Here is a 13,592-nt window from a genome sequence, read left to right on the forward strand (position 1 = left end):
CTACTAGTACAACCAAGTTTTACATAAATAAAAACGGGATTGTAGACAACATTGATACTATTTGTGAGTAACTCGGTCACCATTTCTCTCAATGCGGCAATACCGAAACCAACACATTTATCAGTACTCTTCCAATGTTGACGTATAAGCATCCATTCACATTTGATTTTACATCCATCAACATCAATCAGGCCATAAGTATCTTGAAAAAGTTCTATGACAATGGGCCTTAATGGCATTTATGTCTCGTTCGCAAAGCACAGTAGTGAAGAATCTCCGCTGTCCTGTTTAAAACTGTGCAACCTGGCCATGGGCTATGGATCCTATCCCGTTAACTTGATATCTGTGCTATCAGGAACTACGGGAAAAGTATCCACAAACAGCTATTACCATTTTTGCTTTCAGCAAGCTTGATAAGCCCTTCTCAACATAGGTTTATGAATAAACGACCATACTCCATTTCCCACCTGGAAAGTCAATCAATAAATGGTAATTCTATACTTCGATTATAGTAAGGCTTTTGCCAGTGTCTCACATAGCGTTTTAAAACTTTCATCATTTGGCACGTGTGACTCCTCTAAAAATGCTACAAGTATTCGGAGTTTGACGTCTTTGCACGTAACACATTTATAGTCTAAGTATACTGACCAAGTTAAGTCAAAAGGTAGGAATCAAGGGGTCCGAATATAAATTTGAAAGGTTATCGATATGTTGAGTGTTTGGTCTAATCTGGCTAACAGCTATAAGAGATACGTAGCACGGCGTACCCGTTCTTGATCTGTTGCGGATGCTTGACCTAGGGGCCTTAGCTAAATGTGTTCAGTAAAACTAATAAGGTCGGCACAAACATCACAGGTACGTGACTATTTTGTTTCGGGAATTTATTTACCACTTCGAGCTTTCTTTCTGGATTATATCCTTTCAATAGATTCTAGACAAAACGTTCTCCTTGGGTCTTGTTACACAGCTTATACATGTAACCAGTATGGTCATTCAAAGAAATGTGATTAGCCCTTTACTATTCATAAGTAACGTGTGCCTACCCTTTCAACACAGTAAATCTTCCCTTTTTGCCGATGATCTATAAGGGTTTACTCATTCTCGTCTCTTACCAAAGGGAGCCATACTTTGACGGTAATACAAGAAAACATAAACAAGTTATGCAAGTGGGCTGTGTTCAGGTCACCACAAAGTACGTCACAGGTCACTGACGGTGCGAGTACAAGTGTATTAGCAACAATTCAATGGCAATTGCTTGACGTGTTACAAAATTACAATTCTCCAAGCAGCTGTATTCACTACGCATGTAATACGTGCCAGGACGCTTAGAAAGAAGCCACTACCCAGACATCGCTTTAGATTATTTTGACCAACCCCAGGGGTCTGTTCGCATCTCCAGAATTGTGCAGACCCGCCTCACAAGACCCAAGGAAACGTCACAACCAGACTGTCACTGCTCGCAACAGATAGCTGTCTCACCTATGTCCGGGATACCATTTCTGGCACGAAATTTCTCAGACACCCGCGCAGAGGTGAGCATAATCCCACTGACGCTATCCCAAAGTAAACACTCCACAGCCAGTAACATACTCCTAGAAGTGGCAGACAAGACTTTTACTTGGCGAATAATTACACTAGGCTTCGGTGCATGCAATTGATTCTCATAAATTCTCATCAAACCTCAGGTGAAATAACCTATTTTAGGAGCTGATTTCCCAAGTTTCTACACATTACTTGTTATTATGAACAAATAAAAACTTATTGATGGGAATATATGACTCCAAGCTAGTGGCCTACTTGCTAGCAGTCCAATCCATAGTATTTACCTATTAACGCAGACGAGTAGTCTATGCAATAATATTTTATGGCGGTATGACAACATTAAGAGACCCGGTTACCAAGCTGATCAGTAAGTGTACAGTCAAAAAGATTACCTCCCGATAAACTAAGTCTCTAGAACAGAGTACAAACACATGATGCAGTTGGGTATCATACGACATTCAAGAAACCCACAGGCCTCTTCATTACATATGGTATCCAAGGAGGATCATGAATAGCATCCGTGCGAGGACTATCGTCGTTCGGATAGTAAGACCACAACAGGCAGATACCTGATTCATCACCTACACGGTTTTTCTTTGGCATCACATGGAAGGAATACCTTTTCTAAGATAAACCACGTGGGAGTATATCACTAAAATTCCGGCGGCACTGGAGAATGTCGAAAAACCGGCCATTAACACACCTTTAAATCTGTTTGATTTCTTGAAGGTGTCATTTGGACTGAGGAGCGCAGCTCAAACATTCGAAAGATTAATGGGCGTGGTCACAAGAGGACTGGACTTTGTATTTTAAGTAACAGGTAATCCACGAAATAAACGAATTCACGTAATTTGCTACCATATTTGTTCTTTTGTTATCAAAGTTTACAATTGGAAAACGTTGTATGAAAGACTCATAATACATTTGTTAGATTATGATTGCGATATCTGAGACCGAGGAAAATGGAAAGACACTTGTGCCTTCTATAGAATCATTGACCACCACTAGTGAGTCACGCTTCCAAAAAGACGTTGAAAATGTATGTGGTAAGACATAAATATTATGATTAAGGTGATTATAAATTAGAAGTGTTTGGACCTTTTTTATGAGAAATGATATTTACAAGGGTAGCTAAGTCATCTAAATTTGATGAGATTTTATTTTGTCGATCAGAAAAATCAGCTTCTAAATCTTGTTTTAATAAATTGATCTCCTTTAGACTGCAATCAATCGCACGATTTGACAAATTGATTAATTTGTTCACCTGCTCCGATGGTATACCAGCGGCTCGTGTGGATTGACTAGAACATTCACTTTCAACCTATAAATTGGAAAATATGAAATCAGGTGAATTAATTAGGAAGTAAACATTTTATTTTGCTATACAATGTACTTTTATAGGGGCTTAATACTCAATAGAGATAACATTTAAGACGTGACTTAACTTACGTAGGCCAACTATAGTTAACTTACAGTCATAATCTAGTTTCTCTGGAACACAACATGTAATCTATTCAGGCGTGAACATCACTGAAATAATGGCATCTCCCAAAGCAAGACAATAAAATCTTGGCACAAATTTTACATCTGACAATCAATAGGTACTTCCTTACGGTTAACTTTGGTGTTACACACATAGCCGTTCGATTACACGGAAAAAAAGCTGTAAAGACGTAGGTTATTAAATATCGGTAACCTTTGAATATCATCAGCCTGCAAAAACAAATTTGTGCCGGATTTTGTGTTATTTGATTGGTTGAAAGAAAGTGTTTGTATATGTTCGCTGAGTTATCATTCATATGGGATTTGTGGAGATTAATTTATAATGTAGGTGGTATTTATCATAGATTGACGAAAGTCAGGGGTGATTGAAAACCAAGGAGTGACTAGGCAGTCATTTCATATTAATAAGACATTTTCCGACAAAAAATCATGACCGTTATCGCTGCGCCTTATCGAGGACTGGCTAAAGTTGAAAATATGAATTTCAACTCAATTATCTAAATGTAACGGGATTTCTGCGAGACCCCAGTGCCCAAGGGACGAACTCTGGTCAGGTCTCGGATACCCGACAGCTAGAAGTCTCATATTTGGCAAAACAACTGTCTGTTGTCTACCAGATTTTCACGTCATTCCAAATGATGTGGGTGTAAAATCTTGGTGAGACTATAATTTATGGACGACCTTTGAGCGACGTTAAAGAGACCTTGAGAATGTCCACCTACATACTACGGCTAAATGAGGGTTATAAACCAGCATGAGGAATTAGGATTAATATTTACAGTTGATGGTTAGTATTAGGAATCAGATATAGGGTCTTCATTACGAACTGACATCAGCTATAAATCCAAAACTCTATTTAACCGAATGGATGAGTGAATTTCGCGCCAAACTTCAAGACCTGTTATCATAAAACTGATTGGTTCGTCAATAAATTATAGTCTCGCCAAAATCTTTATTTCGACTGTTAAATATAATTATTTTAAATGACACTATTATATAGTAAAACGCTTTCTCTAGTCGTATAAAAAATTAAGAACTAGAATTATTTTACGTAACGTTCTAACAAACAGAATTACTAAGTCCTAAGAACATTATTTTCAACATATACACAAAATAACGAAAGAAACCTTTCTTCTTCAATATACACAAAATATTGCCTTCCGCTCATTTTGCATGAAACGATTATATACTGAATGCATACAATACCATGAAGAGGTTATTAAACCATACATCACAGTTTTCATATTTATATGGGTGAACAAACAAGAAAGTTAAGACTGAAAATTATTTTCAATCACCAATCAATATGTTTGTGTTTTTTAGGGTGTATTCATGAAAAGTTAAAAGGTTTGAATAATTTTTCTGGTTAGCGTTTTTTTAGCGAGTTAGTTTTCTACGGGATGGGGACGCTAACCCCATGCCCAACCCTCCTCCTTTATCCGGGCTTGGGACCGGCAGTAGCCCCCGGAGGGACTCCAGGCGGATTACACTGCAAAATCGTGCATGGAGGACAGTTGACAAAGTCGTTCAAAGTGAAGACCGGTGTTAGGCAAGGTTGCTTACTCTCACCCTTTCTCTTTCTCCTGGTGATCGACTGGATCATGAAGACGTCAACGTCTGAAGGAAAGCGCGGGATACAATGGACATCTAAGATGCAGTTGGATGATCTAGACTTCGCAGACGATCTGGCCCTTCTATCCCAAACGCAACAACAGATGCAGGAGAAGACAAACAGTGTGGCAGCAGCCTCAGCAGCAATAGGTCTCAATATACACAAAGGGAAAAGCAGGATTCTCCGATACAACACAGAATGCACCAATCCAATCACAATTGACGGAGAAGATTTGGAAGATGTAAAAACCTTTACGTATTTGGGCAGCATCATTGATGAACAGGGTGGATCTGATACAGATGTGAAGGCGCGGATCGGCAAAGCAAGAGCAGCATATTTACAACTGAGGAACATCTGGAACTCAAAGCAACTGTCAACCAACACCAAGGTCAGAATTTTCAATACAAACGTCAAGACAGTTCTACTGTATGGGGCAGAAACCTGGAGAACTACAAAAGCCATCATCCAGAAAATACAGGTGTTTATTAACAATTGTCTACGCAAAATACTTCAGATCCATTGGCCGGGCACTATTAGCAACAACCTACTGTGGGAGAGAACAAACCAGATCCCAGTGGAGGAAGAAATCAGGAAGAAGCGCTGGAAGTGGATAGGACACACATTGAGGAAAGCACCCAACTGTGTCACAAGGCAAGTCCTCACTTGAAATTCCCAAGGCCAAAGGAAAAGAAGAAGACCAAAGAACACATTACGGCGAGAAATGGAGACAGATGTGAGAAAAATGAACAAAAATAGGATAGAACTGGAAAGGAAGGGCCAGAACAAAGTGGGTTGGAAAATGCTGGTCGGCGGCCTATGCTCCATTGGGAGTAACAGGCGTAAGTAAGTAAAGTAAGTAATTGTGTACATGTTACACAGTTCTATATCACAAATGACAATTTAACACGAATTGTAATTCAAATAACGAAAAAGGCCAATTGTATCTGTGAAGAAGAAGGAAGTACACAACTACGTCACCTTACCACTTTTTCGCTAGCCGATTATTACTTAAATTCCTTCCAATATATGATTTTCAATTAGCGTCTTTCTATTTTACTATAGAACACTATTTAAGCAAATAGAAAAAACAACTATAAATACTATTGTAAAGTTTCAGTAAATAAAATCGTCAGAAAGAAAGTTTTCTTTATTGAATTGCCTTCTTTTACACATTGTAATTTCTTAGTATTGATGAGTTGTGGTCTTTCACTTGATTTACATAAGGATCATGTGAATTTTCAAGTTTGAATAACATAAGTTATTTGACTAAATTTTTTGTGACCTGATTGAGAGTCAGAAACCGAAGAAGTTTTGCGCAGGCCAATAATCAACACTAGAACATATCGCGTAGTTATGCTGTAGTAATTGATGCAATTAGCGTCAGCAGGGAATAGAACAAACGAATGTAACTGAAGAGATTTCTTGAATAACAAATGGAGCATATTGGGAAGAAGCACATGAGCTTTATGAATCCATATCGAAAGAGATTGCCAATGAAATTATCAGTGGGTTAGATATGTGTTCAACCAATTCATTCATTAAAGTTAGACTTATAAATGTAATAACTGAAAATGAGGATATATATATATAACTTTTAAGAATTACATAAAAAACAATGTAGTACGATGTTTTTTAAATAAATAGTATCTCCAAAATATATCACTGAGATATAAATAAAATACTTACCTTTGGATCTAATTTAGTTCGAAGATATTGAGGTACAGTATCATGATTGAATAGTGAAAGACGTTCTTCTGTAATTTTAGCTAAATTAGTATCTTGTTCCGGATTTAACAACATTGGTGTAAGCACCAGGGTATGTTCATTTGAAAATCGATCGGATTCAAGTATTTTCCGAATTTCACTTAGTTCTGATGCACATAACGCTAGTGTACTAAGATATCTTGGCCAGTCACATTGGTCACCCTAAATTATCAGAGAAAACAAAGGAGATATAGAACATTAAAAAGATATTAACATAGTCCCTAAAAGCATCTTAAGCAATGGTTATATATATATATATATATATATATATATATATATATATATATATATATATATATATATATATATATATATATATATCACCCCTAAATACCTTTAAAATCAACCCACGACTATCGATTGCCTTCTCACACTAAGTAATTGAAGAACTTTGATCGATTTTCCATCCAAGTTGCTTTGTAGAGTTTGCATCAGAACCCGTTAGTTTAAAAACCAAGGCTTAATTTAACACTACTGGGTCATAAGAGTGAACTATGATAGGGCATTTGAGATATCGACCTTGGTTTTTAACCAAAACATCAGGACTAAGCGGGATACACAGGCATGTGTAGTTGATGGGCTACAAGTAGAACAACATGAATTTCATGAATTCGATTCCTAACTAATACTAAACTGTATCAAAAGTGAGGATTATAACTAGTGAAATTGACATGAAATATTTAAACCCGGTAATTTAAATGTAGGACAAATCATTTTATACATTTAAAACGTACTTGAGTTTCCGCTTTGATGACTAAATCCTGAATTTTTTGTTTGAGTTTATGAATTGCAGTATATAAAGTGTTAACATTTTCTAACTGACGTTTTTCAGCAATTTGCATTAGTAAGTAATTCAAATGTCAATAAATTTTTTCCTGTTGTCTAAAAACGTAACTGAGATAAAAGTGATTCCAAGCAGTCAAGATTGCTTCAATATTTGTACTTTCTGAAAAACAACACGAAAGTAAATTAAATTAGTGGAATTTAAGAGAAATGATGCAGTGTCAAAATATATACCTTATGTGATTCAAAATTGGTCTTCAATCACTGGATATGAAACAAGGAAAGAGTACGATCAAGACTACAACGGATATTAAGCCCATGTAGTTGTACCGTGTCATTAACGAGTATCCAAATAAACCAATTGGCTTCACTAACCTTTACGGCTGAAAGGGGAACCTCTGTGGATAGACAGCTTAGTAGTTATAGTACTTGACTTTCAATTACTGAGGTCCAGGTTCAAATTTTGTTAAATCTACTTTAGTTTAGGAAGCCAGATAGTACTGTCAGCCCACTCTAAAAATATAAAGAAAAGCCGAACCGGCACTTGGTAATGAACGACTTCTAATCAACTACACTAACACATCTAAAAACGTTTAGGGAGATTGATAGTAGAGAAGTTGTAGCCGAAAACAAGACGCATATATTGAAAAGAAACTGAATAATTGTGATAATTTGATGTAATTATATATGTTTATAAACTGTACTTGAACTAAAAAATCAAGAGTACATTGTATGAATGAACGTACTAATCAATAACAAATAATTAAGACCATCACATATCTATATAAATTCATGAGCCATAAATATTCTGGATGTTAACATTCCATATGAAGCAATGCCGAATAGCTAGATATAGTGAGAAACCACAATGTCTTAAAATATAATAGAATGACATGGGTAGTGGCTAGCAGTGGAATCCAGGACGCGCGTTTCGTCCTGTTTGGGACTCGTCAGCTGGATGTACCTGCATCTCAGAGTTGATGTTTACTCTGGGACTCGAATTCAGTACCGTTCGCTTCAAACGCCATCGCGTTATTCACTTAGCTACTGAGTCCTGATAGCCACTTGCTTGTGCAATGGGGTGAAGTCTAATTAACTTGGTATTGTTTTACTTGAATCTTCCCATTGATGTTTTAGGACTGAAATTGATCAGTCCTATAACATCAATGGAAAGATTCAAGTAGAACAATACCAAGTGAATTATAATAGAATGACAGTTATATCAAGAAGTAAGAGAACACATGATTACTTTAACATTAGAAAGAGGGGACAGAAAATATTTACTCAATTTGTGACTCATAAAATACTTAATACAAAAGAGAAATTTACCATGTATAATGAAATAGTAACAAGTTAAAAAAGAGTTAAAGTATGAAAATTATTTCTTAAAAAAAGAAGTAAATAGTTTAAATTAGTACACAATCGAGAATGATTTCATTCCTTCTTATGTGTTCTACATTTTATAAGAAATATAACAAAAAACTAAAAATATATTGAAGCCCTCAATTGTTTCAGCAGAAAAAGCACAAATAAGCTTATTTCAGATGTGTAGAGGTAATTTACAATTTTATAGTATGAAGTACATCTCACGATTGCTAATACCGATTATTAACTAATTAGGTAGACAGTATGTCATTGTACAGTAAAAAAAATATATAATCTGCATGCTCGAATCTATGTAGATAACAAATATAAATCACCACGTAATTCATTTAGAACTGTTTCTGAGTTGTTACCGATAGAAGTGTTAGGGAGGAATGATGACTGTTCAACTGGTCTATCCACACCTCTGATTTGGGGAAATAAAGGAAGGAAACGTGGAATTCCTTAAGTGCATCAACAAAATCTTTTATAATCTAAAGGTAAATTTATGAAACGACATTGAGGTGAAAATACGAGTATAATGATATGGCTATTATATTTTGAATTAAAGGTCAAACATATATCTATATCAGAAACAGTAAACCAACAATGGTTTTCATATTAGACCTGAAACGTATATTCCTATGTCTATTTATTTACACACAAACATTAGTGCAAAGGCCCACCAAAATATACATATACGCCACATAATTCATCGGTACAGTTGAAACGTTGGAAGTTCTGAGTTAGATTAGTTGACACATCTGTTTCTAAATGTCATCAGTATGCAAGCCAGTTACTACTTACTTACTTACGCCTATTACTCCTCGTGAAGGAGCATAGGCCACTCACCAGCATTCTCCATCCAACCCTGCACTGGGCAATCTTTTCCAGCTCCTTCCAGTTGTTATTCATTCTTTTCATATCTGCTTCTATTTCCCAAGCTAGTGTGTTCTTTGGCCTTCCTCTTTTCCGCTTAACTTCAGTATTCCAAGTTAGCGTTTGTCTCGTGGTGCAATTTGATGATTTGCGTAATGTATATCCTATCCATTTCCATCGTCTTTTCCTAATTTCCTCTTCAACTGGAAGCTGGTTTGTTCTCTCCCACAAAAGGCTGTTGCTGATGGTATCCGGCCAATGGATGTTGAGTATCTTGCGTAGACAGCTATTTATAAATACTTGAACCTTCTTGATGGTGGTTGTTGTAGTTCTCCAAGTTTCAGCTCCGTACAGTAGATCTGCCTTGACGTTCTTACTGAAGATTTCTACTTTGATATTGGTTGAAAGTTTTGAGTTCCATATGTTCTTTAATTGTAGGAATGCGACCCTTGCTTTGCCAATCCTCGCCTTTACGTCTGCATCTGAACCTCCTTGTTCACCGATGATGCTTCCCAGATATGTGAAGGATTCTACATCTTCCAGAGTTTCGCCATCAAGAGTGAGTGGACTGCTGTTCTCGGTGTTGTATTTGAGGATATTGGTTTCCCCTTGTGTATGTTGAGGCCTACTGATGCAGAGACTGCTGCTACACTGGCTGTCTTTATGTGCATTTATTCGTGTGTATGCGATAGGAGGGCTAGGTCATCTGTGAAGTCCAAATCGTCTAATTGGTTTTGCGCTGTTCAATTAGACTAACGTAAGTTCCGACAGAAATTCATACTAGTGAATATACTGAGGTATGGTAACTAAAAAGTAATTATCATCCCGACCGTTACTGCTACATTGACGTGATGGTCGTGCTTGCCTATCGTAATGAACCGATTGAGCTATATTGGTTGGAACAATCGTCCTTCAGGGTCCTACAATGCCAGACAGGTCGGTTGAAGAGTGGTAAGACTAAAGGCAGCAAACCCAAGGTCCGAGGGCGAAGTCGTACTGCAGACTATACAGAGGTGTGACGGCAGTAAAGTGTTTCCTTTAGACCACCAGCATAACAGCGATATTGCCTTCACACAAGGAAGGATGGGGTTGGAAAGGGTCGAACCTAAAAGTGCACACCTCGTCTTATCCCACGGATTTCCATCTCCGGCGGTAAGGTTCCAAAAATTACGGAGCTAATAATAAAACCACTCACAAAAAGGTCGTGTGTGACCGACCTCAAGCAGTTGTCCCATAGGCATTGCGGTCACGCTCTCAGATCACTAGGATCACTCTTAACCCAATTTCCTCTTCAGGTACCTCCAGAAGAGCCCTTCTACAGTGTGGGCAACCAGGAAGTGATAACCGCCCTCATACCTCTAACAGCACTCAAGACCACTGTACTCATAATCAACCTCCGTCTTCACTTCCTATTATTGTTCCTACATCGACTTTCACCTCTAAACTTCCTTTTTCGGCTTCCCCCTCAAGTGTCACCATAGCCAACGATTCTAGTGCTAAAAACACTGTCCCAAGTCTACTGAAACCTCGCTCCAAACTACACATCGGAGCCTTCAACGTACGCACCCTATGTAAAATCGGTCAACAGGCTTCCTTGGCTAGAACCCTAGAATCTCGTGCCATTGATGTAGCTGTGTCTCCGATACACACATACAGGATTCCAGTGTGGTCATTCACTTGACCTCAGCCCGCCAAAACGGAGAGCCGAGACACAACCTCCGTGTATCTGGTGACCCGAAGGCTTGTTCTAGTGGACTGGTGGGTGTAGATATCGGACTAAGTACGAGGGCAGAACAAGCACTATTAGAATGGATCCTCGTTAACAGTCACCTATGTGCTGTTCGGCTAAACGGCTCCGTAGGAGCTCGGAAAAATGTAGACACACGTCGTTGCCTTCTCGTCGTTTCTGTCTACTCTCCCACTGACTGCAGCCCGGATAAAGTGAAAGATGACTTTCATAGAAAGCTTTATGGACTTCTCCAAAAGGCTAAACGTTCAGACATAGTACTTGTAGCAGGTGACTTTAATGCCCAGATAGGTAGCGTATATTAAACAGAAAGACATTTAGGTGGGTATTTTAGTATACCGGCACAACGAACAGATAATGGTGACTGTTTGCTGCAACTATACTCAGACAATCGTTTACTTTTAGCAAACACAAATTTTAAGCATAAGGATTGATATCGTCTAACATGGCGACCCCCTACACCAAACCAACGATGGACTCAAATAGACCATATTGCCATCAGTCATCGTTGGAGAGGGTCGATAGGAAATTGTCGCTCATTATGATGTACCTGTTTGGACTCCGACCATGCCCTAATACGAGCACGCATCTGCTTGCTCCTCACTGGACGCAGAAAAGCCACACTAAAAAGACCCATTAGAACTGAATTGAGTAGCGAGAACACCAAAAGTAGGTTCCAGGAACAACTGAGGTCATACTTAGGTAGTTCTGAAAACGAGGCTGACCCAGATGTTGTTTGGAAAGACATACAAACAGCTGTGGAAACAGCAGTGACATCTATTAGTGATTTAAACCACAGGGTTACAGAGAACCAATGGATTTCTTCAAGGTCTATTGCACTGATAGATTCTCGCAAACTCATCCCATCAGGTTCTGAACACGATGAAGAGCGTAAACAAATCAGATCTAGGTTAAGCAAAAGTCTAAGGAACGACCGTGAGCAGTGGTGGGCAACCAAAGGAAAAGAGATGGAAAAGACAGCGGCTGTATGTAACACAAGACAGCTTTCTAGACCAATAGAAGAAACGGGAATTAAGAAGCCAAGTGTCAGACAATTTCGGGAAAAGAACACACTCTTATATACTCTCAGCCCAGACGTTTAGAACGATGAGCGGGACACTTTAAGTAGCAGTTCAGCTGGCCTACAGCTACTCTACAACTACCCACCATTCCCAGAAAGCGTGAATGGGACATTGAAGTAGGTCCCCCAACTCTTGCTGAAGTTCAAAAGGCTATAGTTAATCTGAAACGAGGAAGAGCAGCTGGTCCAGATGGATTGGCTCCAGAGGTCTTTAAGGATGGTGGTCCAATTTTAGCGATTAGGTTGACTAATATTTTAGCTAAGATCTGGGAGTTGGACGTTATCCCATCTGACTGGTCACAATCACTTATCGTCCCAATATACAAGAAAGGGTCAAAATCATCCTGTGACAACTATAGAGGGATTAGTTTGACTGATATAACATCTAAAATACTAGCCTCAATAAGTATCGGACGCCTAACTAAGACTCGTGAACTGCAAACACGAGAGAATCAAGCTGGCTTCAGACCTGGTCGTGGCTAAATCGACCACATATTCACCATTCGTCAGGTTTTAGAACACAGGGATGTTCATCGGTGTCCGACAAGGATAGTTTTTCTTGACTTAAAAGCAGCATTTGACTCCGTAGACCGCGAGATTCTATGGCAGTGTCTGTCATTGAAATGCGTACCTCAGAAGTACATAAACCTTGTGAAGGCTCTTTACTCGAACACTACCAGTCGAGTCAGAGCTTATGGCGAACTATCATCTGCTTTTGCAACCTTAAGTGGTGTGCGTCAAGGCTGTCCACTTTCTCCATTTTTGTTTAACTTCATCATAGACCTACTGATGGAAATAACATTCTCGTCGACTGAATTCTCGGGTATTGATCTCCTTCCAGGAGGTCCACTTATCGACTTAGAATACACAGATGACATAGTCCTGTTTGGTGAAGACGCTGATAAAATGCAGTCTTCTGGTAGCACTGGTGAGACGTCCGTCTATCAATTAAGGGACGAGTATACTGCACACCAGTTCGTTTTGTTCTAATTTACGGCTGTAAAACGTGGCCATTAAGAGTAGATATCGTAGCTGCTCGTATTTGACCACAGATATCTTAGAAATATTGCTAGCATCTACTCGGATCACTGGGTAAGTAATAGTGAGGTTCGACGCAGGGTACTAGGGAATGATAGTAAATCAGTTGATGAGGTTGTAAATCTTCATCGACTGAGATGATTGGGCCACGTGTTACGTATGCCTGAACACCGATTATCACGACGTGCAATGCTGACTAGTGTTGGGGATGGATTGGAGAAAGTTAGGGGTGGCCAAACCAAAACATGGCACCAGTTTTTGAGGTCACTAACTTCTGACCT

General features: G+C 38.6%; 1 protein-coding gene across 1 annotated transcript in view; it reads right to left on the reverse strand.

Annotated features, from left to right (window-relative positions):
* Positions 1–7,367, reverse strand: part of NCAPD2_1 (Condensin complex subunit 1) — a gene marked incomplete at its 3' end in the record, with an annotated part of 42,120 nt that extends 34,753 nt beyond the window's left edge. The window contains exons 1-3 of the mRNA XM_012943282.3: positions 7,156–7,367; positions 6,344–6,583; positions 2,666–2,863 (exon numbers count right to left, since the gene is read on the reverse strand). Of these exons, the coding sequence (XP_012798736.1) occupies positions 2,666–2,863; positions 6,344–6,583; positions 7,156–7,263 (546 nt within the window). The 5' untranslated portion in view covers positions 7,264–7,367. The remainder of the gene's footprint in view (positions 1–2,665; positions 2,864–6,343; positions 6,584–7,155) is intronic.
* Positions 7,368–13,592: the final 6,225 nt, after the last annotated feature.

This window comes from Schistosoma haematobium, chromosome 2 (assembly GCF_000699445.3).
Source record: "Schistosoma haematobium chromosome 2, whole genome shotgun sequence".
Taxonomy (NCBI): Eukaryota; Metazoa; Platyhelminthes; class Trematoda; order Strigeidida; family Schistosomatidae; genus Schistosoma; species Schistosoma haematobium.